General features: G+C 33.6%; 3 protein-coding genes across 4 annotated transcripts; all 3 read left to right on the top strand.

Annotated features, from left to right (window-relative positions):
• The first annotated feature begins 10,063 nt into the window (after positions 1-10,063).
• On the top strand, positions 10,064-13,852 carry LOC130614479 (peptidyl-prolyl cis-trans isomerase FKBP5-like). Its single transcript, XM_057435909.1, has 3 exons — positions 10,064-10,084; positions 10,906-12,113; positions 13,618-13,852. Exons 2-3 carry the CDS (start codon positions 10,931-10,933, stop codon positions 13,641-13,643), a joined length of 1,209 nt encoding a protein of 402 aa, XP_057291892.1. The 5' UTR covers positions 10,064-10,084; positions 10,906-10,930; the 3' UTR covers positions 13,644-13,852.
• On the top strand, positions 13,669-14,664 carry LOC130613387 (kelch domain-containing protein 8A-like). The gene has a single exon (XM_057434740.1). The coding sequence runs from the start codon at positions 13,669-13,671 to the stop codon at positions 14,662-14,664; it is 996 nt and encodes a 331-aa protein (XP_057290723.1).
• A 3-nt stretch (positions 14,665-14,667) lies between these two features.
• Positions 14,668-23,052, top strand: LOC130614477 (pachytene checkpoint protein 2 homolog). Of its 2 annotated transcripts, none has more exons than XM_057435908.1 (17): positions 14,668-16,370; positions 16,660-16,820; positions 17,195-17,321; positions 17,490-17,545; positions 17,707-17,747; positions 18,659-18,708; positions 18,888-18,960; positions 19,075-19,138; positions 19,839-19,925; positions 20,042-20,148; positions 20,606-20,674; positions 20,884-20,968; positions 21,335-21,372; positions 21,454-21,471; positions 21,648-21,701; positions 21,801-21,870; positions 22,027-23,052. In XM_057435908.1, exons 1-17 carry the CDS (start codon positions 16,310-16,312, stop codon positions 22,207-22,209), a joined length of 1,344 nt encoding a protein of 447 aa, XP_057291891.1. In that variant the 5' UTR covers positions 14,668-16,309; the 3' UTR covers positions 22,210-23,052. The 2 variants fall into 2 exon arrangements, with proteins under 2 accessions (XP_057291891.1, XP_057291890.1); XM_057435907.1 differs by having other exon boundaries at positions 16,655-16,820.
• The last annotated feature ends 2,344 nt before the right edge of the window (positions 23,053-25,396 follow it).

Here is a 25,396-nt window from a genome sequence, read left to right as displayed (position 1 = left end):
ATTCATCACGCACCTACGACAATCGAGGAGAGTGAAGTATCACTCAGCTGCTTAAACTCATATGACCAGGACTGTCATCACTCACACCCAAAGTTTGTCTGGCTGAGCAATATCAGTTCATCATACATGGATATCAATGTTATTATTTGCAGTAAAATATAACTAAAATATATACAAAAAGATAAGAAAAAATAGAAAAAAAGATTTTGTAATAAAATTTGCATTTATAAACTTATTTCATTTCTACAGGTTGCCTGCCCAGTCTAAATTATTGTAACCTTGGGCGAGCAATTTATTGCATTAGCATTATTTTTTAATTGATAGGTTTGCCCATTACATATCTGTATATATATTCAGTCTTGGTCATGAATGGCGTGCTATTGCACGCGCACGCCTCTGCACATGCCATGTGCTCTTTATCACACGCCTTGTTCTACGAACACACGCCAAGCAGAACACACGCCAAGCAGAACTGAGCTATTTTAGAGTAATCCCTATACTCAAACTTTACCCAATACATAATTGTTTTTCCGTGTTAAAATGTATCTCTAAAATGTATTTCTATTAAATACCCACCTTCATTAAAATTGCTGACGTGAGATACATTTCAAATGTTTTGCGTTGGCATTGCTTCGACAATATTTTTTGTTTTTAGCTGGCAAAACATTTTGTCATTAACATTCAGGCCATTTCGTAAGATTTTAGGCAGGCGTGCGGTAGATCACACGCCTCAAAAATTCTGAGCGTGCAAAGGGCGTGCAATCAAAAAAAAAAATTTTTTACAAAAACAATTCCTTTACCCCTGTACACCGCACAGGGGCTGCTGTTTTGGTGTAAGGAACATACAAAGTGCAAGTTCCAACAATGTATGGCAAGGAATTTCAACCCAAATACGAAGAAGTCGTAAGCAGACTCGTTAATTAAACTTTGTTATTACTTGTGGGGCAAACAGATATTTAAATTAAATTAAATTATGGAAAGTCGAACGGCCACTAATAATAATATTTAATAAACCTTTGATGAATCATAAAAATTATTATCTAAAAAAATAATTTTGTTATTAAAGTTTTTTTTCTTATTAATTATATTATCTTTTAGTTATTTCAACTTAAATAATGCTGAATTTCTTTTAAATTCTCCAAAAGGCGACCTTACAAAGATTAAAATATTGTTGCATTATTTTATAAAATCATTAAAATGAAACTCTCAAAGCCTCAATATAGCCTGGTAGCTGGTAAATGGTAGCAATTAAATTCACATTATAAACATTTGGTAAAGACTGCTCATGTGCGATCTATTGTGAGTTCAGTAAAAGAATGATCGTTTATTTTTAAGGTTTATTTAATAAATTTTCTTTGTTATAAATACAATAATTTTTAATTACAGCAACGTTTTGCGCGTGCGATGAATCCCACGCCTAAACAAATCTGCATGTGTGTGGGGGCGTGCGCGTGCGATCGCACGCCTCTCACGAAATGGCCTGAACATTGTATTGATCTCCTTAAGACGATGACAAATGGAAATGAAATACAATTCCTATTGACCTACCTTCGTGATGGTGTACTTTTTAAGTTAATAGTTCTGTCCCAACTAGCTCTCTATATGTTTTAAGATAAACTGATTAGGAAGTAAGTTGTACATGTGCTATTTACAAAATGAAGGTCAGGGCATCATTAAGTTGAATATCGCAGAAGTCGCCGGTGACATGCTTCGAAAATGCTTGTCACAGGCACAGTTCAATGCAAAGCAAAACTGTACAGGGGACTCAATTGTTAGAGTCTTCGCAGAACATCTCTACTCATAAAACGGAGGCCAGGGCTGACTGCCTGCTGTGTCATGTGGACTTTTTTTAATATGATATACAATTTTTTCGATTATTATTGCTAAACATATTTGATTTCTCTTTCCCCTTTTAAAAAGATTTTTTAAACTTTATTGAACGTGTTTTTTCTTTGGTATTATTACATCACAAGAACATTCGTCTGAAAGCTATATAAGGTACAGGACACCTAACCTCTCCCATGTTCTAGTTATATTTAACTTGCATGGGTGCACACTCTTCTTGCAGTATTCTCTGTGACAATGAAGTCTGACTGACTTGTGGCATGGTTCCAAATGGTCTTCCCTCTTTCGTTCGAGTCTCAGTGTAATGCACCAGTCGAGCATAAAAGTGTCAGCATGAAGGAAAGGGCTGACTTTAATGTTCTTTATATCTTACATTCTTCATAATAACACCAACCGTTTTTAATCGTGGCATTTTTTTTGCCAACTACTATACTTCATACTACTATACTAAAATCCATGTGTATCTTATAGTACTGTTTCTTGGCATTATTACCTAGTGTTGTGTGACATGTAAATCTTGGTTAAGAATTTAAAGATTTTTTTACTTTAGAAAAGCGTTAGATAAATAGTACTCAAACAATAAAACAAAGCAAGACAAAACCTGAAAACATAATGTGTGAAATGTACAGTAATGTATGTATTAAACCATGAAATACATACATTTTTTTGTGCATTTTTTTACTTGATCAATTAAATTAATTTAGAATGGAATATGGTGATATTTAAGCTTCGTAGGGTCGTTTTCTCGTCATTATATAACAAATTATGGCGATATTTGCATATAGGGATGTCTCTCCTCATTTTATAACAAATATTTAGGGTCTGTAGGGACGTCTTCTTATCATTTTAAAATGAATTCTGGCAATATTTAGGTTTTGTGGGGTCGTTTCTTGTCATTATAGAATGAATTACGACAATATTTAAGCTTGGAAGAGCTGTTTTCTCAACATTTTAGAAAGTATTACAGCAATGTTTAAGCTTCGAAAGGTCGTTTCCTCAACACTTTAAAAGGAAATAAGGCAATATTTAGGCTTCGTAAGAACGTTTTTTTGTCATTATAGAACACTTAATAGAATACTTAATTTCGTAGGGACGTTTTCTTTTATGTTAGGATGAAATGTAGCAGTATTTTAAGTGACTTGGTATCCAGTCTCGTTTAAATCTCAATTCCAGTAAGCATGCCTTATTTTGGGTTATTTGCCTTGTATCCTTTTTTGGCCTATTTTCGCAAGTCTCACCTGCTACCTACAGTCCAGTCCAGATGTAAGCGTACGCATACGCCCAAGTTTCACACCTTTTTCTCGGAGGCGGTAGTTGTTTGTCTTTTGTTCTTATTAATTATCTTGCGAGTCTTGTAAGTCATTAACTTGCGCATAATAAACAAAAGATTATTGAAGAAAAAATAGCTTATTATAACTGCGCATAACTATTGTTAAATAGTGTTAACATAAGTATTCCCAATAGCATAATTGCAAATGTTATCAACTCTATCAATGTGACACGAAGAGCCATTGTTTAATATTTTTATTAAACAAAAGTTTTGCGTGGAAACTAAATAAACTAGCGAGAAGGCATTGTTGGTTGCGCGGGTTAAATAAAGCGTTTAAGCGATAGAAATTATTATATTTTAACAAATATTGAAACTTTAAGTTTAAAATCGAAAAGCGGCTATAGAAATGTTTTTTAGATCGCATTTTAAAAGTTTAAAAACGAAAAACAGTGATAGAAATGTTTTTTTAGATCGAATTTTAAAAGTTTAAAAACGAAAAACGGCGATAGAAATGTTCTTTAGATCGCATTTTAAAAGTTTAAAAACGAGAAACGGCGAGAGAAATGTTTTTTTAGATCGTATTTTAAAAGTTTTAAATCCAAAAGCGGCGATAGAAATGTTTTTTTAGATCGCATTTTAAAAGTTTAAAAACGAAAACCGGCGATAGAAATATTTTTTTAGATCGCATTTTAAAAGTTTAAGAACGAGAAACGGCGATAGAAATGTTTTTTTGGATCGCATTTTAAAAGTTTAATATCGAAAAGCGGCGATAGAAATGTTTTTTTAGATCACATTTTAAAAGTTTTAAATCGAAAAGCGGCGATAGAAATGTTTTTTTAGATCGTATTTTAAAAGTTTAAAAACGAAAAACGGCGATAGAAATGTTTTTTAGATCGCATTTCAAAAGTTATATTTTTAGATTTTTATTATTATTATTAAAATTTAATTTGTTTTCGAAATCTTATCGTGAAGGAAAAAGTCCCGAACGTAGGGTTTTTCCGTTTGCGTTGCTAAACGTTGCTTTTTATAAAAAGAACTTTTAAAAGTTTCGCATGTTAAAAAATATGTTTCGACGATAAAGATTATTACTAAAATATTACTAAAAGTTTTAAAAGTAGCATTAGTTTTTTTTAAATATTTAGATCATTGGATTTGTTGTTTTTTAAAAGAGCTGGTGTTTTTTAAATAAATCGAGATTAAAATCGCGTTACTATAATTAGTTTTGTTGAAAAAAAATAAAAATTCAATGGCCTTCGCGTTTAATTTGTTCTCGCGCAGAGTATTGTTTTTAAACAATGTTTCTTGCTATGACACGAAGCAATTATTTTCGCGCAATTTGAAAGGAACTTGCTATCCTATTGTTTTTTTTAATGAAAGCAATTATTTTTGCAAGTTGAGCGTACGCGTACGCTTACATCTGGACTGTACTGTACATCGTCAGCTGCCTTCAATGCTCACATCAACTTTACTAGGTCTGATTTTGTTTTATCCCATTCATAGTTGTTGATACCAGTTCGCTGGAGTAAAACCATCCAGTTTGGACAGCGTACTATTACTGTTCCGCTGGTGGCTATTCCATCGTCACCTTTGTGCCCAGTTTCTGCTGTCGCTCACACGTTTTCTCTTACACCTGATGTACCAGCTAACTTTCAAGCATTATGCTGGCATGACTCTGCCTCATTTGCTACTAGTATTTTTACCTATCAATCTTTTATGGCCTGTATTAAGAAAGTTTTGACAGAGCTTGAGGTTCCTGCCAACCTATATGGGACTCACTTATTTCGACAGGGTAATGCCACATATGCACTGGAAGCGGGGGTTCCACTAGATTCCATCTCCATTCTTGTTTCTCTACCTACACATGCTACTATCTCAGCGTCTGTCCGCCCAGCGTATCATGGCATTGCACCTTACCACACATTCCTAATTTACAATTTAACATACATTTGGATTTGGATATTCGCATTACCTACTATGTATATATTTGTAATATAGACTCAGCTTTATATTAGCTACTTCGTCTTTATATAGTAGTACGCTCACTCATTTATCGTTGTATATAATTAGTTGTTTTTGTGTATGCTTGGTGCTCTTTGTATTTATTTGTTGTTGTTTTAAGTATTCTTGCTAATAGAACTGTTTACTGCATATTTGAGTTTTTACTGTGTGAGTTTAAACTTCAAAGAAACACATTCTTTTTAATTTAGAACGAAATACTGTGACAATAAGTTTCCTAGTGTCATGTTTTCAAAAATTATAGTACGAAATATGTCGATATTTAAGCTTTAAAAAAGGCAGTTTTTTTTCAATTTAAAACAGAATACTGCCACTAAGTGTTGTAGCGTCGTTTTTTTGAAATTATAGAACAAAATACAGAGATATTCAAGCTTCGAAGGAAGGCGTTCTTGTCATTTTAGAACGAAATATGGCAAATTTTTCAAACATATTATTTACGTTTAACAAGTTAAATTGGTTCAACATTATTTTTTCGTTTTAAAGATACATCATAAAACCTGTACATCTCACAAATGATACTTTGACAATCGTAACATATCCTTTTAGAACTTTTCCAAATTGTGTCAAAATCGTTTCATTTTGCCAAGTCGTAAAAGCACTGATGACAAGCATCCTATTTGGCTTCCTTTACCAGCCAAATAGGATGCGAATGAGTAGCGTTTCTACAAGATACGCAATAGCAGCAGGCCTTTCCATGGGATTTGTTGAGATGTAGGCGATTCCATGAGAGTCGCTCAGATATATATATGTTTCCACGAGACTAGGTGAGTTAGCGTTTCAAGAGAGACGCAAGTGTTTCTAGAGCTGCGTCTTATGGGTAAGGATGTTAACAGATACATCTGGTTCAGGGGTCCATGATACTGAATCTCACATCCTCCCCTCTCCCCAAACTCAAGTGTAGTCTTAACACAAAGCAAAAGAAATATACTTCCATACATAGCCTGTCGTCATCTTTGTTGTTGCTTCACAACCATACAATTAAATATTACACAAAATATGTAATGCAAATACTCATATATATAAAGAATTAAAACTTTCAAGGCTCGTATAAAAGCTGTAATGGAGTTAATTTTGCAGATATGCACTTGTTAAGAACAAGAATTTTTGAGCTTTGTAATAAATGCTTCCACACACATACAAAGACATTGTGATTAGGTGTGCATCTGTGTTGCAGTTTTATTTTAAATTATTAGTTTCTCTACAGTTTATCTTATCTTAGCTACCTACCTTACATAATGCACATTCTTAAGTTTAGCCAATAGATAAATTTCTTTGTTTACATTTTCAGCGGTAAACTCTTTCAGCTTTGGCATCTGCGTGGCAGGAAAAAAGGGGCGCTAGATGAAGCATAGTTATTTTCAATCCATTTCATCTCTCAAAGAATTGTTAGGAATTTATAAATTAATTCAAATAAATCAGAAGGCATTAATCTACACTACACTCAATAATAGTTTAAAACCCCAAACGATGTTATGTGAAAAAAATCTGCAGGTAAAGAACTTACTTTACCAAATCTGTACATCTTTTTTTCTGCCACGCAAATGCCAGAGCCCAAGAGTTTTACTGGGAAAAGTTAACAACTAATGTCATGCTGGAATTCATCTATGAAAGCCCTCTTAACGTCGTAAGGTTAGAACAAGAATAAAGACGACTAAGTGTATAAGAGTCATGTACTATTGGAATTGTAAGTAACAAAGCAAAAAGTATATAATATAAGAAATACTAGCTAGATGACCCAGTAGCATCTTGGACACAAGAGTACAGTGTAGTTTAATTGTGGGTTTCCCAGCACTATTAAGGAGACAGGAAGGGGAAGAACTTGTGCTGCAAAAGATCAATATCCAATTTTACAATGTTGAAGATTGTAGCTAGGTATTTTCAGATAGGCTGACGAGCCAGAACTGCAGGAGCTGGTTGATTTTTAATTTTGTTTATGTTGTTGACTTTCACTTTCGCGCCGATATATGCCGCAGTACCAAAGAAGCTAAGTATTGTTTTTTCGCTCCTTCTATTGGCTTTTATCTACTTCGACACGTAATAAATGCTAGGGACGGTGCAAAATCAATGATGGTCAGTTAGGGAATCAAGAAGAGAAGACGCTGACTAGTAGCATGTTGTGTTTGCCTTGCTTTAATTTTGTCCAACAATAATAAATTATCTGTATTTTAATAACCGTCCCTTTTCTAGTAGCTAGGCAAATAAAAGCTTAGTAAAGGTACTCAGAATTTAGAGCTAGCTAGCTGGCTAGGTTTTTCCCCCATAATGAATATATATCCCACATGCTTTACTTTATTTAAAGCAAAAGTAAAGCTGCCAATTTAAATACTGTGTAAACAAAACAATCCTACTTTTCAGTCTCATGTGGAATCTAACTTCAGCTTAATTTCACTTAGGTATCTTGTAATCATCCTCTTAGTTTAAATTTGAAATAAAAAACATTTACAACGCAACACTCTGTTATTTTTAAAATTTGTGGTGCCTGTGTAGCTTAGGGTTACAACTCTTGTATTTTTTGCAGGGGATTGCGGTTCGATTCCCCTTAGTGGCGATTCAATATGGGCGAGTAAATGTTACCATACCCTGGGGTTAACCAAAGCTATGTTAAAAAAGTTGTTAGAAGAGGGTGCCGATAAGCCGCAAACGCCCGCATATATACGGGCGAGTTCGGGCGACTTTTCGAATAAAATTGGCTGTTGTCCCCCGAAACCGCCCGCACTTTCCCGAGCTCGCCCGGAACATTCCCGAAATGCAATTCCTTGTAACAAACCATGCGGACGATAGTTGGGAAGAAGGCGCTAGAAGAGAAAGGAGTTAATAAAGTTTATATATAAGTTATTTATAAAGTAAACTTTATCAAAAACCATCAAAAACAGTTCTTTTAAGAACTTTGCTACCACATAGTAAGTTTATTTTAATTTTTATAGTTTTTATGAATCATATTAGTGTCTGTCTTTTTTGTTTTTCGGCATTGTTCGGGCCTATGCGGGTTTTTTCGGGCGAATACTTGAATTTTTTTCAAAACGCCGAAATCGCCCGAAAACGCCCGCACTTTTTACGGCTTATCTGCACCCTCATGTTGGTAGATGGCCACAATGGCACCATCGATTAGTGGTTATAGCTCTCGTACTCTGTGCGGGAGACCGGGGTTTGATTCCTCTTGACGGCGATTCAACATGGGCGAGTGAATGTTACCATAGCTCCGGGTTAACCCAAGCCATGTGAGGGTAATTGGGGAGATGGCACATTATGTGGGCTGTTGGCAGTACTGGATCTTTCCCCGATCGGGTGACTGTACCCAGATTGGGGTAAATCGGCCAATCGAGTGCGTGCGCAACCACCCGATCGGGAGAGACTTACCTGAATCGGGTGAGTATTTTTCTTGCTTAAAATTGCTTTTTAAAAGGGCAAGCCGCTGGCCAAAAGTGCAATATAATTTTTGTTTACATTAAGTCATAAGCTTATTTTGCGCCGTTTCACCGATTAAAAAAAAATTTCACCGTGCCGTTCCAATGCTATTGATGATTTCTTGAGTTGGATTGACTACATGGTGCATATTTTCAGTCTACGTGTTGTGCCTCTGAAGCTCATTTTAGTTGTCTTATAGACATGTGCTTGGAATTAGTTTAGTAAGAAGCCAGTACAGCAAGCTATATAGAGAAAAATGTGCATATTTTTTATCATATCTGACACAAAGTATAGTAGAGAAATATTGATATCTTTAACATAGAGCTTAAGCTGACTAGGTGCTAGGCAAGAACTAAGTCTCTCCCAAGCACCTTCTGTTTGTTTATGTATTTAGCTAGCTAAAAATTTTTCGCCAGTTATGACTCACTCAATCGGGTGGTTGTGAAAAATTGCCGCCAGTGCCGACCCACTCGATCGAGTGGTTTGCTCAATCAGAGGACACTCACCCGATCGGGGAAAGATCCCAAACTGGTTGGATGTTGCCGGGAGTTGTCTAGCAGAGTGCGGGCCCTAATTGGATCTGCGTAGCTCATAAAGAGCATTAAATACTCTAGGACTCTCCATCTAAGCCATGGCCCCTCCTGGAAATAATAGACAGGGTATATCCCTCGATATTTGTGAGGCTAGCCATGTAAAATATGCACATCTATCTATCTAGCTATCTCTGTGGGCCATTGGATGTTGCCATGGAAATATTAGACAAGGTATATCTTCAATATTTGTGAGGCTAAAAATATGCACATCTATCTATCTAGCGTATACCGTCCTAATTACGCGGTTATCTAAACAAACAGCTCTAGCAACTCCTCTCGCCATATAACTTTATAGCTTTGACTATAAGCCATTCCTAAAAACAACTTTACAAAAATGCTGGCAAACAAGGCAGGCATTTGCACAGGGCTGAGCGAGAAAGAAACCGTCAAAAACTTCCTATTTTCGTGATTTGTGTCTTAATTCTGTGATGTATTTTTCCCAATGTGAGATCGACTGGGATTATTTCTAAGGCCTATTTTATTATTAAAATGGTTGCAATACTTGTCTCAGGGGGAGCTAGTAGCTGCTTGAAACATCGTCATGTACCTTTTTCTGATGCTCAAAAAACAGACGTGACATTAGGAAAACTTGGTGACGCTTATTACAAAGGGGATCTGTGGAGGAGAGCACACGTGGTAATAAAAAATTTTCTTAAACATATTCTCCAGCCTGCCTAGTTTCATAATAATATAGGTTTGTTTGGTATTTAATGAATGATTACAAAAATAACAATAGATTAACATGTCATACCCTCACTCCGCAAAAATTTTTCCATGTGTGATCTACCCAAGCGGTGTTTGGGCTGTCTGTTCCTTAAAGTGTTCCTTTTTCAGTGCCGGTAAAAATAGTAATATGGTACGTCATGGACGTAAGGATATCATGCCATAGCCTGCCATTGTTGACGGTAAAAAGAGAAAGTTACAGAGGAAGGTGGAATCACGTTCACAGAATTTGGTCGGTATACGCTATGTGGATTATGTCTGGCAGTTTTGCCTTACAATATAATAAATGCTAAACATGTAGGTTTTAGCCTGCCATGCATATAGGCTATCCTTATAGGTTGTCTGACACTTATCTTATGCTCAATGACTCATTGAATAGAGTATTAACAAATTAAATATTTCAAAATAATGTTGCATGATATAAAATTTGTAAAAAATTTGTAAGAAATTCGATGTTTTAAAAATAAACTCTGATATATTTCATATATAAATAAAGATTGTAAAGAAAACATAATGTGCACCTCTTCCCTACCATTATGGCAGGTTTGGGCTTTTCTCAGATCCAAAATGAAATGTAGATGGGGGTCTATTTTTAACGAGGGGGGGGGGGGCATACCCAAGTTCAACATCATCTGATCATAAGATTAGAATTTGTAACATTTTCCATTTTATAGAGTTTACTATCGTAGTTCTGAATAATGTTCCTTATTAACTTGTTACATTAACAATTAGGGTAAAAAAATTTTGGTAAAGATACCAGTCATTAGACTATTAATAGTCACAAAGTTTCATAACAATTAGGCAAGTATTTCAGAAGCTGTCAAAATTAAATTTACCCTATGATACTTTATGCCCTCCCTCCAATACCAAATAGGGTTAAAGACTCTTTTAAAGCAGCCTTACGTCCATACAATTTCACTAATGATCACCATGGTCAGCAAAGATTGATCAGTTAAATCTAGTGACGATACGAAGCATAACTGCATAAAGTAGCTGCCATGTATTGCAAAATTGAAACACTATAACCTAATATATTTCTATTCTATTTGGTAGAAGTCTTTTAAGACACAAAACAGAAATGGATTCTGCATTATTTGAAGATATTTCACCAAGCAAAGATGGCGGTGTCCTGAAAACAATCACAAGACATGGTAATAATGACTCTGGCATGCCTTCATCTGGTTGCAAAGTGCACGTTCATTATGTTGGAAGGCTTGAAAATGGAGAGAATTTTGATTCCAGCAGAGATCGTGGTAAACTATTTTCTTTTTCTCTTGGCGACAATACAGTGATTAAAGGCTGGGAAATAGGTGTTGCAACCATGCATAAGAATGAAATATGTGAGCTAAAGATAGCACCAGAATATGGTTATGGTGAAAAAGGCTTTCCTCCAAAAATTCCAGAAAAAGCTACGTTAATATTTGAAATTGAACTAGTGTCCTGGGATGAAGAAGAAGTAACATCTGATAAAGGAGTTACCAAGCGCATTTTAAAGGAAGGTGACAGCTTGAATAAACCCAATTTGGATGCTTCCGTGAAAGTGCATTTGCGAGGGTCATACAAGGGACGTTTATTTGATGAACGGGATGTAGAATTTGTTATTGGAGACGGTTATGAAGTTGATATCATTGATGGTATTGAGTTAGCTCTGTGTAAAATGAAGCGGCACGAGAAAGCACGAGTGTTCATTAATGCAAAATATGCTTTTAAAGAAAAGGGCAGTGAAAAGTTTGACATTCCACCAAATGCTGACGCAATTGAATATGAGGTGTGTTTGTTCAATTTTGAAAAAGCAAAAGAACTATACGAAATGGATTATGATCAGAAACTTGAGAAAGCACAAGTCTTGAAAGAAAGGGCATTGAAATGTATTAAAGTGGAGGAGTATGCTAAAGCCAATGAGCAGTACACTAGAATATTAAAATTTGTGACAATTAATAAAGAAGATAGTGATTACAAACGAGGTTTACCTTTTAAAATCGCTGCAACATCGAATGCAGCCTTTTGTTATTTGAAACTTGGCGACTTCCATAATGCTTGCATCAAATCTGAAAAAGTTTTAAAGCTAGACAGCAAGAACGTGAAGGGTTACTTTCGTCTTGGTGAAGCTAATATTGGCCTTCGAGAATATGAAAAAGCCATTAAAGCGTTTGAAGATCTGTTGAAAATCGAACCTGATAATACTGCAGCCAAAAAGCAGATTAATTACTGTCGACAACTTTTAAAAAAACAAGTTGAAAAAGAGAAGAAATTATATGGAAGTATGTTTGCTAAATTAGGAGATTAATTTTTTTAATAAACTGCTTCATGTGTTATTATATATATACAATCATGTTAGTTGTTACATTTGAGTGTGATATTTTATATAAGTAATAATTCAATGGGGTGAATTCAAGCCATTTTACCATTTTGTTGTTATTTGTAGGCCAAATTATAAAATCTCTTAGCAGTGACCACTTGTTTTCTTATTTTTTATCTGTTTGCACCCAAATTAACATAGAAATTGGCCTGGATCGACACCAACATTACATTCTCAACAGTGATAACGTTTGAAAAACAAATTGTAATGTTTAGGTTAGATTTTTTTGTTTGATTTATGGGCTTCTATTTTAAAAAATCAACATAGAATTACATATTGGAAGCAGTCAAGGCAAACCGCTTGTTAAAGGATCTTCCAATTAGGCCATATGATTTCGTAGTAATTTAGTAATTTCATAGCAATTTTTTGACTGTTTTTTGACTGAAAGTGTGCCCAAAGCAAACTATGCAAGAATGGCAGTCTTTGTTGTTGTAGGGTTGCAACTTTAAAATAAAAAGTTTTTATTCCAATCCTATGTTAAAAAAAACACATTTAAGATCTACTTTTGTCATTGAACTTTAAAGAAGCTTTGTGGGTATCAACAAAACATTGTGAGGAAACAAATTTTTCAGTGACATAATAACTAACTTGGCTAAAATAAGTTTTTCATGTAGATTAACTTTGCAGTTGGGTTAACAGTAATGGATGGCTGACCTTGTCTTGTCTGAAATAGTCAATAGTCAATAAAAGTGTGATAGACCAAAAATTCCATTTTTAGTCTATTACCCCTAATTAAAAACTGAGATGACTTTATCTATAAGAATTTAGTTCTGAATAAACAATGCACAAAAAATCAAAACTTACAACAACTTCTTTTTTCTCAATTAAGGGATCCTTGAATAACAGTTTTACCTGTCTAAATATGTGCCAACAACCAGTAAAATATGTAAGTGTAATGCCACTCAGACGAAGAGATCTTGAATTTTCTGTTGTATAATATTTAAAATGTATTTTACGTGTATCTCACAGGGTTGTCATCATCTGTATTTAAATTATTTAATGTCAATTTGAAAACTTGTCCATTTTCATGTATTTCTTGACAGGTCTGTGTTTTGTTGTCCCTGTATAAACAGTAAGTAATTTGACTGCAAAACTTTTTAAAGGGAAAAGGAATTGTGGTTGTACAAGATTTTTTTGTTTAGTAAAAATAAACTTTCTAAAACTGTAAAAAAATGCAAAAGTTTCTTCCACAAACACTTCCTTAAAGTATAATGTATAATGATATTTCAGTCAAATGCTCAACTATTAACTTTTTTTCTTCATTTAAGCTGCACTTACATGTGTTTGTTGGTAATTTTTCAAGTGTAATTGAACCCCTTTCTAAAATGCCTAATTTCTGAATTCCTGTTAAGTAGCCTAAAGAAACATAAAATATGAAAATTGTTTCATCTTAATTATATATTTAGTTCAAAGGAAAAATGGCAGCACCTAAAGCCTCGTGGACCAGACTGAAACCAATGATTATAACAAGAGGATCTGCTCCTGCCATTAGTTGTGAAAACAAAATTTATGTGTTTGGAGGCTGTGGTGAGAATATTGGAATGTCCCTTGATACTGCTGAGGTCTATGATCGTCAAGATCAAAAATGGATAATGTTACCGCCTATACCGCGTGCCCGTAGTGCACCTATATTGGTAAAAATTAAGGAGAAAATTGCATTGATTGGAGGATACACACATAAAGGTGTTCCTGTTCAAGAAGTAGATGTGTTTGATACAAACACCCAAGCTTGGGAACTTTTCCCACCTCTAAAAACAACAAAAACCATGTATCCTATTGTTATTGCTGTAGAAAATAGTTTATATATGTTTGGAGGCTCAAATCATAAAGGTGATGCAGTAAAAGATTGCTTTGTCTTGGAAAACTGTGAAGGGGACTGGAAAGAGTTGGCTCCATTAAGTGTATGCCGTTACGCTGGCAAAGCATTCCATACTAATAACAAGATAATTGTTGTTGGAGGAAGGTCTGGCAAAGAGGCTGTTAGGTCCACAGATATTTACGATATTAAAAGTGCTTCATGGAGTTTAAAAGGGGCATCTAGAACAATTCCATCGAACCGTATTTTTAGTAATTCAATTCAACACAAAGATCACATTTATTTATTAAATGGCTTGGTACCTCCAGTACACTTTCAGACTGTAGCAGAAAAATATGATCCTGAAAAAGAGAAATGGGAAAAAATGACACCAGCTCCGTTTGCACGGGCTGACACATCCTTGGCAATGATCAAAGATTTCATTGTTGTAATTGGTGGCATGTGCGAACACGGTCCTAATCGAGTTACTGAAGCCTATGATACCAATACTGACACTTGGTTCACTTTGGCCCAAATGCCCTCACCAAGGTTTTCCACTAGTGTGGTTGTATTTGATGATAACACCCTGGTTTGTCTGGGTGGGATTGGTTTATGTGGAGCCACAGATGATGTAGAAGCACTAACCTTTGAAGACTAAATGAATAGATTTAATATTATATTACTGCACAATTTTACTAAATATGGACAGCCTGTGCACATATGTAAATACACATACACATGTCTATTTTTTAGTGCTTGTTTATTTCGATTTTGAGTGGTTTGCAAAAATTTACTGCCTATAGAGAAGAGAAATTTCTTTTCAGGATATGCTCTGAAAGCAATGTAGCTCACTAGCCATTGATTCCTTGTTTATGCCTGTTTTGTTATAGCAACTATTGTAGAAATACCGTAATGATTTTAATAACCGCCGAGCGTTTGATTTTTAGGGAGCGTTTATTTGAGAGTGAGTTTAAAAGAAGGGATAAGGAGGGGGGAGGTGGGGCGTTTATAAAAGTTGATTTATTATAGGGGAAAAAGGCACACGCATGTCTTCCATTTAGCTGGACAATAATTTAACTAGTTTTTATTTCATTTTTTTTTTGTTTATGCTCTAACAGTAGCTTTAGTATGTGTGTGTGTGTTTTCATTTTCTTGAAAAGATATACATTAAATGAATAATAAAACAATTTGAGTTTGTTCTATTTATATAAAATTTTAACATGCTAGTTTAATTACATCCAGTACGGGCAATTAATTTCGATCATAAGTAAAAAATTATAATTTCTATGTTAAAAAACCTTTTCTGTGTGCTATTATTTAAATACCACAAATAAAACATTTGATCCTTAATTTCAATACAAATTCTTTTTTTAGTAGTTCAATTTTTAATTTTATGGCAGTGTATTGTAGTTTTTGTTTTACGATTATTGTTATTATTTCTAAATGAATATTTCAGCTACTATTACTAGTTTCTTGAACTAAGTACCTATACCTTCTTGATTTTACAGTATCAGTATTTAACAACAACAGTGCATATAAATAATAGCTCATGGTAGAGTCAGCATAATTAGCGAGGCAAACAGTTACAGAGATATAATTTGATGAAATGCTTAATGGCACTCTATGTAAAAAACACATTTTTAGAATTCGTAAACTTATTTACTCCATTGTGAAAGTATAAAACTTTGGACAAAATAAGTATAGGAACGTGTGCTTCTGATATATACTGTTACAAAGATATTAGTGTTTAAGCATTTTTAATCACCTCATCATTCTGTTGATTTCAAAATAGGTGATTTGGTGTAGCTTTGCAAAATTAGTCAAATTTCATCTAGAATAGCCCCTAGGTCAGCAGGCAGGAGATGAAGTCAGTTATTTCCACCAGTTTCAATGTACTTAGGCCTCAAACTGAAATACGATTCGCCAATCATATTTTATATGTTGACACCAGTCTAATACATAGATGTTGTATCGTAACGACAAAACAAAAATCTAACAAATAAGGCATACTTGATACATTCACTATATCCGTAACAGATTTAGTGTATTGTTAAGTAGGATGATGAGTTTAGGTTTTCTGTGCAAGTTTGGATGAAGTTGGAACAGCCGTTGATATGTTTAGGCTTTTTACGTAATGTATATTGCATTTTTACAATTAAATAATACACTGTTTAAAAAAGTTGTCATTGTCTATTCACTAAATTCTTTTTTATTTTTAAGTAAAAAGTTTAATAATATAGGTACAAAATCTTTGTTAGAAAGAATATATACAGTAGAAATGGATCATGTAGGAGAATTAAGTGATGCTTTACCAGCCCAATCAAATGAAATTGTTCACATCGAAGTCTGTCAAGAACCACATAGGTATGTGTCTTCAAGGAATATTAGATTTTATGTCTTGTTTTTTGATTTGTAGAATTGTTTTATGAAAATGATAAAGCTTGAAAAACGAAAAATATCAATACCAACAATTGTCTGTGTATAAAGATGTCCTACATCTTGTTGTTGTTGTTGTTGTTTTTATTGTTGTTGTTGTTTTTGTTGCTATTTGTCTTGAATATCCTTCTATTTAGAAAGTTTTTCTAGTTTTTGTTTTCGTTATTGGAATTAATGCTATGAATGCTTTTTTTTATTTATTTTTTCTCTAGCGTAGCTTGTTCAGCAGAAATTGAAAAACATGTGTTGGAGTTTCTTTCGTTTTTACCAATTAAATATGGAGAGACTTACACCGAATTCCATGACAATGAGTATTTAACAACACACGTAGCCTATATAACAGTATGTGATACAGAAGAATCTTCTGTAATAAATTACGTAAGTGGAGAAGTAAAAAGTTTACAGCTGTATATGTCTCTATAACAGCCCTAGATAAATGTTTAATCAAATTTTTCTTTGCATATCAATTTAGGAGTAACTAAAATGTAGTGATGTAATGAATAAGTACCTTATCCATTTTTTCATAAGCGTATAATGTTTTTGTACCCTCTGTTTATGAAAAAACATTCATGTGCATCAAGTTTAGACCTGGGTATTCTTTTAATAAAGACACAAGATATATAAAGACGGATGATATAAATTTTTATTTTTAATTCAAGTTGAGTAAGCATTAGTGTTGGTCTTTCTGGTTTTTCGTTTGTACAAGTTGTAGGTATAATTTAGGAAGTAATAATAATAATTTCAATTTATAGAGTATTGACAAAGCAAAGTCCAAGTTGCACATTCATGTGTTTCAACTTCATACTGAAGGCTCAGCTAGTGAAGAATTAGAAGATGATGAAGAAATTTCTGCGGCTAACCATTGGGTGTTACCATCTTGTATGTTTCATTCTTTTTCATACCATAACTCAAATCATAGATTAATAAAAAATATTTTTACATGTGTTGTTGCAGGGAAATAATTGTGCATTAGCAATCAGCCATAGTGATGATTTTTGTGGGAATTTATTACCTCCTCCATAACATTTTTGTATTTCTCTTTTTTAGCAGAATTTCAAGGTATTTGGGAGAATTTAGTGTTTGATTCTGATGTTAAAAAACAGGTAAATTAAAAATCTTTTCTAGGATACTGTTTTTGTTATGGTCAATCAAGTGTCTAAATATATGATGGTTCTGTGACTTTATGCCAACCTTTGGTTGGGAGAATCAATATTTTTGCAATCTTTGTTTTCTTATTTTCAATAATTTTTTTTTTGCAATTTAGCTTCTTGATTATGCAGCTACCACATTATTATTCTCTGACAGGTAATAAAATTATGTTAATGTTTGGCAGAATGACCACTACTCCTAGAAACGCAATACACTCCTCAAAAAGTGAAAAATCAAAAAACTCCTGGAATTGAGTCAAAAGAGGAGTGGCCGCCCTGGACTTCTTTATAATCACAATTAATAGTACCTTTTCCCTGTTTTTTTAAAAGGGAAGGATACACTTATGTAATACCTATAATCATTAAAATATGTACCAAAATATGATTACAATCATAACAATAATATAGAATATATTTTAATGTTAATATACAAGTGTATCTTGGCCCTTGTTTGTCCACCTGACTTCTTGTTTTATTTTATCATATTCATCATGCTTCATTGACATTTATAGTTATAATCATCAAGTTGTACATTTTATGTCTTCAGGGTAGCCACTTTGCAACTGGAAACTCCTTGAAACTTCTGTAAATAGAATGTGCTTATGGAAAAAACTGTGAGAAATTTTAAACGATACGAAAAACTCTAGGAAAATAATTTTTCTAAATCTATTTTTCGTCCAGGTTCGGTTTACTTTTTTAAAATTTCTGTTTTTAGCAAACAAAATTATTCCCAGAAAAAGGTGGAATTTACTTTTGGAAAATAAGTGACCACCTTGTATAACCCTGAACCCCATTGCATCACCCGTTCCTTACCCACACCCTTTTTCTTTTACTACTCCTAATATGACCCCTTTCTCATCCACACCCTTTTCCTTTCATCCTGCCTAAAAAACGACCTTGCTTGTGGTTTACATTTTTTTGTTTTCTTTAAAGAAATTCTTTGCTATGAGTTTTCCTTAACTGGAAACTTGAGTTGATCTATAGGCACATCTCTTGGTTATTATGATGTGTATACATGTTTAAGTGTGAGTTACCAATAACATATTATGACACTTTCTTTGTTTTTAGAGGAATTGATGCCAATATAATATCTTGGAATAGAGTGGTTTTACTGCATGGTAACGTTTTCATTTTGGTTGTTCAATTATTTTCTTGTTTAACTTGAAGAATGATATGTGGCCAAGTGTTTATTTCAAACTTAGGGTTTATGTTTAATTGTTACTAAATGCATTACCAATGTCTTTGTGATATTTTCTGTTGTTGTTTCTCTTGTATATGTATATTTCTACTTTTGCAGGTCCACCAGGAACAGGAAAAACTTCATTATGCAAAGCTCTTGCACAAAAACTTACTATGCGGTTATCTGACAGGTTAGCTCACTTCTGTGTGATGTTATTTGTGGTTTTGTTGTTATGAGGAAAGGCTGACAAGATGATGCTTTACTGTTTTACAATTACATGACACACATATAATTTTTTTTTTAGATTCCGATATGGTCAACTAATAGAAATCAATAGTCATAGTTTGTTTTCTAAATGGTTTTCAGAAGTATGTTTTTGTTAGCTTTTAGTCATATCACTTTCGAAGGACATTGATTTATCTATAGATGTGTGCTACCTCCGAAAGGTTAACTAAATGTTTGGACAGAGTCACATTTGTAGATTACAAAAGCACAACTCCGACCTTCAACAGTTTATTACAAATTTATCGGCATTGATTTATTAAAATAGCAAAGATAGATTTTTATCGCTTTATATATAGATTTTTATTGCCTCATTTTTATTCTTCCCCCTAGTTTGCATGACTTCCTTTTCCTTGTAACATATGCCCTGAGAGATTTTTTCCGAATTTGAACCTGCTTTGATTTTGACAAAAATGGTGCTGTAAACAACAACGACATACTTAACATAACAATGACGGCAAAACTTAGATTTTGTCACCTTAATACCTTTTTAGGCCCAAAAAGGTAAAAAATTGCGTTTGTACTACCTGTATTATTATTTTTTAAATTGGGCCAGGAGTTAAAATTAATCTTTTCTAACTGTAAAGAGCTTTTGGTATTGTTGTGCGAATCAAAGGTTTGATTTTAAATATGCATGTTGTTATGGTAAAATTAATGTGCCAGCGCTATTTGTTATTAAATGTGATTTTTATGGTTTTTGATAATGATATCTAATTTTTTTGCCCTTACCAAAGGTGCATATCGTATTGCAACATTGTATAATTTTATTAACATTCTACTTCTCAGAGTGGCAAACTTGTAATGAAAATGTTTCAACGTATACAAGAACTGATTGATGATCCAAGTGCCCTGGTTTGTGTTCTAATTGACGAGGTGTGTTACAATTGATTCTGCTGTTTCGTAAAGAGCAATTTAGGACTAAAAACTGTGAATCCCACCATTGTTTACTATTGCTACAATGACTCACAGAATTTAAATATTCTATTCAGGTTGAAAGCCTAACAGCTGCCAGAACGGCCGCAATGAAAGGAACAGAACCTTCAGATGCTATTCGTGTTGTGAATGCATTATTAACTCAAATCGATCAGATTAAAAGGTAGACATGTTTTTGGTGATTTTTGTGTGTAGTCACACTTGTTTTCCAACCTTGTGCGACCTTGTGCCATTGTTGGTTTGCTACTTCTGACCTTTATCAAAAAGCTTTTCTACATCACCACCTTTTACTCCAAGGAAGGAAAGTGAAAGAAGGAATGTTTGTGGAAGAAAATTTTACTGTTTTTGTTGTTTTTTTTTTGGAAAATTCGCGAAAGTCAATTTTTTTAGCGAAATGCGCCAATTAGAAATAGCGTTTAAGAATTTTGCTGCTATAAAAACTATTTGGAAATAGAAGAAAATTTAAGTTAAATTAAATTTTTTTCCTGCAAAAAATTAAAAAAACACAGCAAAATTTTCTTCTGCAAACAAATTCTAAATTTTATAATTTCAGAATTTGAAGTGTCAATATTTTTGAAAAAAAACAAAACTAATATGTTTATGGAATCCTTTTATTTTAGATTCCCAAACGTGTTAATATTAACAACGTCAAACATCACAGGAGCTATAGATCTGGCATTTGTTGACAGGTAACAAAATATTTCTCAAGTTTTACATCATGCACTCCAAAATTTATAAATGTCCTACTCAAATGCTAACCAATGAAGACCTGACTATTGCATGTCGCATCATTAAGCTGTGTATAGGATCCAAAGCCAGATGGGTCACCACTTTCTTTCGAGCTGGATACTTTAAATCTGCTTGTCTTTACAGTGTAAGAATATTTGTTTTATTTCAGAGCTGATATAAAGCAATACATCGGACCTCCGTCAGTCCATGCTATCTTCACTATATACCATTCGTGTATCAACGAGTTAAAAAAGGTGAGTTTTGTGTGAATGTCAGAAAATCAGAGAATATTTAATGTGAATCAATGGGGTAGCTAAAAGTTTTACAATAACGCGATGTAATTATCCTTATGTGCATAAACGATGTACAAGGTTGTGTGGAAAAGTCATGAAACACAATATTCTGTGTTTCCCTAAATTGGAAGAAACTTATTTTTGCAATTTTGTTCCCTACACGTTTTTTTTTTGTTTCTTTTAAAAAAATATCAAATTTCTAAGAAGGGTGATCATTATTCTTATTTTTCTGTTGTTCTAAAAATTAGTAAAGCATATTCGTATAGAAGAAAAAGCGTGCGTGCAGACCGTCTGTGTTTCTGTAACGATTTTCTTTTTTTTGTTTAGAAACAAATCATTAGCAGGTCAAACCTGCCGGATTTGAGGTAAGTTACATAAAAAACTTTTTAGTGAAATTTAATTTAACAAATGTTGATAAGAATTTGTAAAGACTTTTTTTATTTTAGGACTTTAAAAATGATGAGGTAGGTGTAAATGTTTGCTTTATTTGTTTGTTTGTTTTGATTCTAATTTTTTTCCAAAAGGTCTTGCAAAATCCGTGTGTATTGCTGAAGTTGTGTTTAACCGTGCTCATCGTGTTTAACCGTGCTCTTCGTGTTTAACCATGCTCTTCGTGTTCAACCGTGCTCGTTGTGTTTAGGTTTCAAGAAAACGAAGCTAATTCGATCAGTTTTCGTCTGTTAGATATAGCTAGGTATATCGGTAATTGTTTTCATTTTTGTAACTCATATCTCCTTAACCTTGCTAAGCATTTGTTTTAAGATTAACTTATGTTTTTTTCTGTATTTTATAGAAAAAGTTATGGTTTGAGCGGCAGAACGCTACGAAAGCTTCCGTTTTTGGCGTACGCACAGTATTTGCAGGTAGATGGAGTTACGGTTATTTGTCGAGTTCTTCTTTTCATGTGTCTTTTCTGCTTTGTTGCTCTTGTTCTTGTGAATGTTTTTTTTCCTGTTAATAAATCTTTCACAGAATGCGCAATTTAAAATTCCTCAATTCACTGTATTTCATTTTATTAGGCTTTCACGTTGGTGACACAGGAACAGTTTATAAAAGCACTATCCGGTGCCGTGGACAAACAACTGGAAGATCGAGAAAAGCTATCGAGTGAAGTTGATAAACAATATAATGGAACTAATCAACTCTCGGAGAAACTAAACAATACGACCGACCAGCCTGCTTTAATGAATGGAGTTCATTGAAATTGTATTTAAATCCTCACAAATTATGTACCTTGTGTACATAATTTGTGAGGTAAGATTGCTCCCCCGTCAGTAAATATCAGGAAATTTAAGAAAATTTTAGAAAGGTTGTGAAAAGGGTCAAAATTTTAGTCACTTTTTTGTCAAGTCACTTTATGTTGAAAATTTTTAATCTGTAACGAACAGTTAAAAAAGCCGAAACGTCATAAGTCGTAAGTCGTGTGCAATATGTTTTAGAACACTGTAAAGACCTGTTTATAGTTTTACTTACTTTGAAATATTTCAGAATGGAAAAGGGGTAATTAATGTTTGTTCCCCCCCATGAAAACGTTAACTTGGGTTCTCACACATCGTCTAATCTATTAATAACTTAACCAGGGTGGCCACACCTAAGAATATCCGAAGTAACATAAAAAATTGAGGCCTTCCTAAAATATCCTAAATGACGTAAAATTTGCACAAATGCTTCCTAAAAACCAAAAATTGTTTATCCTGACATGTATTTTTCCTTCTTTTAAAATATTTTTATATTCGCATAAAAAAATCAACAAGAATCTGTTAGGGAAGGCTTGGTAAGTAACTCTTTATTTTCTCTGTGATTTTGGCAAGATCTAAAATATATGGCCACCGTGTAAACGGAGAGGAGTTGCACGTAACAATATTTTAAATGAGTAATTTATGCATGGATTTCTGCTGTTTCAAGAGAAATGTAATGTAAATTAAATTATGCAATGCCTGGTTCATACTATAAAATATTCTATTAGTTTTTAACATTGTGAATAGTAGGTTTGCAAAAATATTTACGTGTGTGTAATATTTTTTATAAAGATGTTGATATTCGTAGCAAGTCTATTTTTCTATCGGTACTTCTCGGAATGTTTCCGCAAATAGTAAAATCAATCGTCAACCGCAAAATTTTTTCCCCGCAAAACATTCAAGTTTCGCCGAAGCACAAGTTTATCATCTCTGAAAATTTATTATTTCGGTCAACCACCTTTTGATATTAGTGATAGTGAAAAGGCAAAAATTCCTCAAATCTTATTATTTCCGTTCCGAGCTTAAGCTTTTAAAGACAAAGAATGAGGCTTAACTCGATTGCGAAACAGGTTCAGTTGACATTAAGTCGCTGGAAATGGATCTCTACACATTTCGTATTGGCCATTAATTTTTGTTGTTGAGAGTCACTGGTATGGGAATTTCTCAGGTTATGTTAAAACGATTCAGTAGCCTGCTTTATGTCCTTGTATTTGACTTCTTTTACAGCCTATTTCTCTTTTTAAATTAGTGGGTACCTAAGGAACTTAATTCTCGCCAACCTTGTCCCCAGGACCTCTTTTTGCTTTTTAGATATCAGGGACGGCGCGTAGAAGAAGGCCCTGGTCCCCGCATTTGCAATATGATTGGTAGCCTCACTGTCACTAATTATGCTTAAATTTGTACACATTCCCCGAGTGAGACGAGTCGCCCGTATCATCGAATTATAAACAAAATGGTAGCCCCTCTGACTGGTGCGCAGACGGGGAAAGAAACTTGGATGGAAAATAAAACAAAAAGAAGAGGCGTTTTTTTATTCTGAAAATATAAAATAAAATGTTATAATTGGTTTTTCTGCAGAAATGATTAGAGATATTTATGTAGCTAGCTTTTTACAGGAAAAATAATGGTGTGTTGTTGATGTAGTTTTATATTCAGTATTCTCTCCAATTAACGGACACTCTAAAAGGCGGACACTCTGATTAGCGGACACTTTGGTCATACACCGGCCGTTTTCTGGTAAAAGTCTCATAAAAAACTTTCTAATTAGCAGACACCTCTGATTAGCAGACACTTTATCCATGCACCAGCCGTTTTCTGGTCAAAGTTCTATAAAAAAAACTTTCTAATTAGCGGACATTCAATTTAGCGGACACTCTGATTAGCGGATAAACTTTTTTGCACAAAATGGCAACTATAGTCTTTTTTTCTCTCCAATTAGCGGACAGTCCCAAAAATTAGAGAGCGGCATACAAAAATAATAAAAAAATTTAATAATTTTAAAATATTTATTTGAAACACTTTGAAACTTTACAAGAAATGTCGGCTTTTACAGCCTCGATTTTCTTCGCAAACCGGTCAATCAACTTTTTTTTGCCATAATAGTTATCTATAACTAGTATTTTCGGACCATATCCACCTCCACGATTAACCCTCTTTTCACAAACCTTAGCTGTAATTGAAATGTTCGGGACATATTTTGGATATGTTTCGTGGCATGTGCTTTCGTTTTGCAAAGAATCAGTTCTTATTATTGCTATTGCATTTCCGTCCACCTCGTTAGATGGCTCATGCCTGCATTGTAAACAATTTCCTCACCAAGCTTCAGCATGTTAATGTAGACATGATATCCTCTAGCAAAAGATTTGCACTGGTACTCATTCCAATCTTTCTCGATGAGTATAGGGTATGTCGACCTCGTACAATTTCTCAGTAATCATATTTGAGTAACCGAATAATTTTTTTGTGGACAATGAACTAAGATTTTAAAATGAATGAAAGAATAATCGATTGTTTTCAAAGCCTTTGAATGATAATTCTCGAATATCGAATGAAAAATGATCAAATGCATTGATTCGATCGAATATAGTGATCACGGGTTCAGTCGAATGTTTTGATGCTTTTGAAAAGAAAGATTTTTTTGGAATGAACAATATTTTCGTCATCATCATGGCTCCTGCTAACTTGAAAAAACATAAAGCTGTGAACTTTACAAACGCTGCCTGACATTAGTTAAAAAAAATTCAAAATGTTACATGACAATAAAAAGAAAAAAAATAAGTTGTAGAGACATTTTTAAAACATATAATATTGGAAAGACACAAGCAGCAAACGTTTGAAAAATGAGAAAAAACTCGAAGCAAAACTTTCAAGCAAAGTTTTTAAACATATCAACATTTCAACGTTAATTTAGTTACTATTATGTTGTTGATATGTGTTTGTTATTTTAAAAGAAATTATATTACATTCAATTTAGTTGTTTTCTTCTTTTTTCGTGTCTAAGTCTAGCACGATACCCACTAATTGTTTCTTTAAATTTTGAGCTTACATTGCAAAACTTTCCAAAAGGCGGACACCTCTAATTAGCGGACACTTTGTTTATACACCAAAGGTGTCCGCTAATTAGAGAGAATACTGTATATACTGTATATAT

The sequence above is a fragment of the Hydractinia symbiolongicarpus genome, chromosome 11 (genome assembly GCF_029227915.1).
Source record: "Hydractinia symbiolongicarpus strain clone_291-10 chromosome 11, HSymV2.1, whole genome shotgun sequence".
NCBI lineage: Eukaryota > Metazoa > Cnidaria > Hydrozoa > Anthoathecata > Hydractiniidae > Hydractinia > Hydractinia symbiolongicarpus.
The sequence above is the reverse complement of the archived record's forward strand: the minus strand, read 5'-3'. Positions and strand labels throughout refer to the sequence as shown.

Excerpts from the sequence above, each read along its gene's own strand:
- LOC130613387 (XM_057434740.1), top strand. The coding sequence starts at position 13,669 with ATGATTATAACAAGAGGATCTGCTCCTGCCATTAGTTGTGAAAACAAA.
- LOC130614477 (XM_057435907.1), top strand. The coding sequence starts at position 16,141 with ATGTATATTGCATTTTTACAATTAAATAATACACTGTTTAAAAAAGTT. Across the intron at positions 16,371-16,654 it reads GTCTGTCAAGAACCACATAG|CGTAGCTTGTTCAGCAGAAA; the intron begins GTATGTGTCTTC and ends TTTTTTCTCTAG. Across the intron at positions 17,748-18,658 it reads ACATTATTATTCTCTGACAG|AGGAATTGATGCCAATATAA; the intron begins GTAATAAAATTA and ends CTTTGTTTTTAG.
- LOC130614479 (XM_057435909.1), top strand. The coding sequence starts at position 10,931 with ATGGATTCTGCATTATTTGAAGATATTTCACCAAGCAAAGATGGCGGT. Across the intron at positions 12,114-13,617 it reads AGAGAAGAAATTATATGGAA|TTCAAAGGAAAAATGGCAGC; the intron begins GTATGTTTGCTA and ends TTATATATTTAG.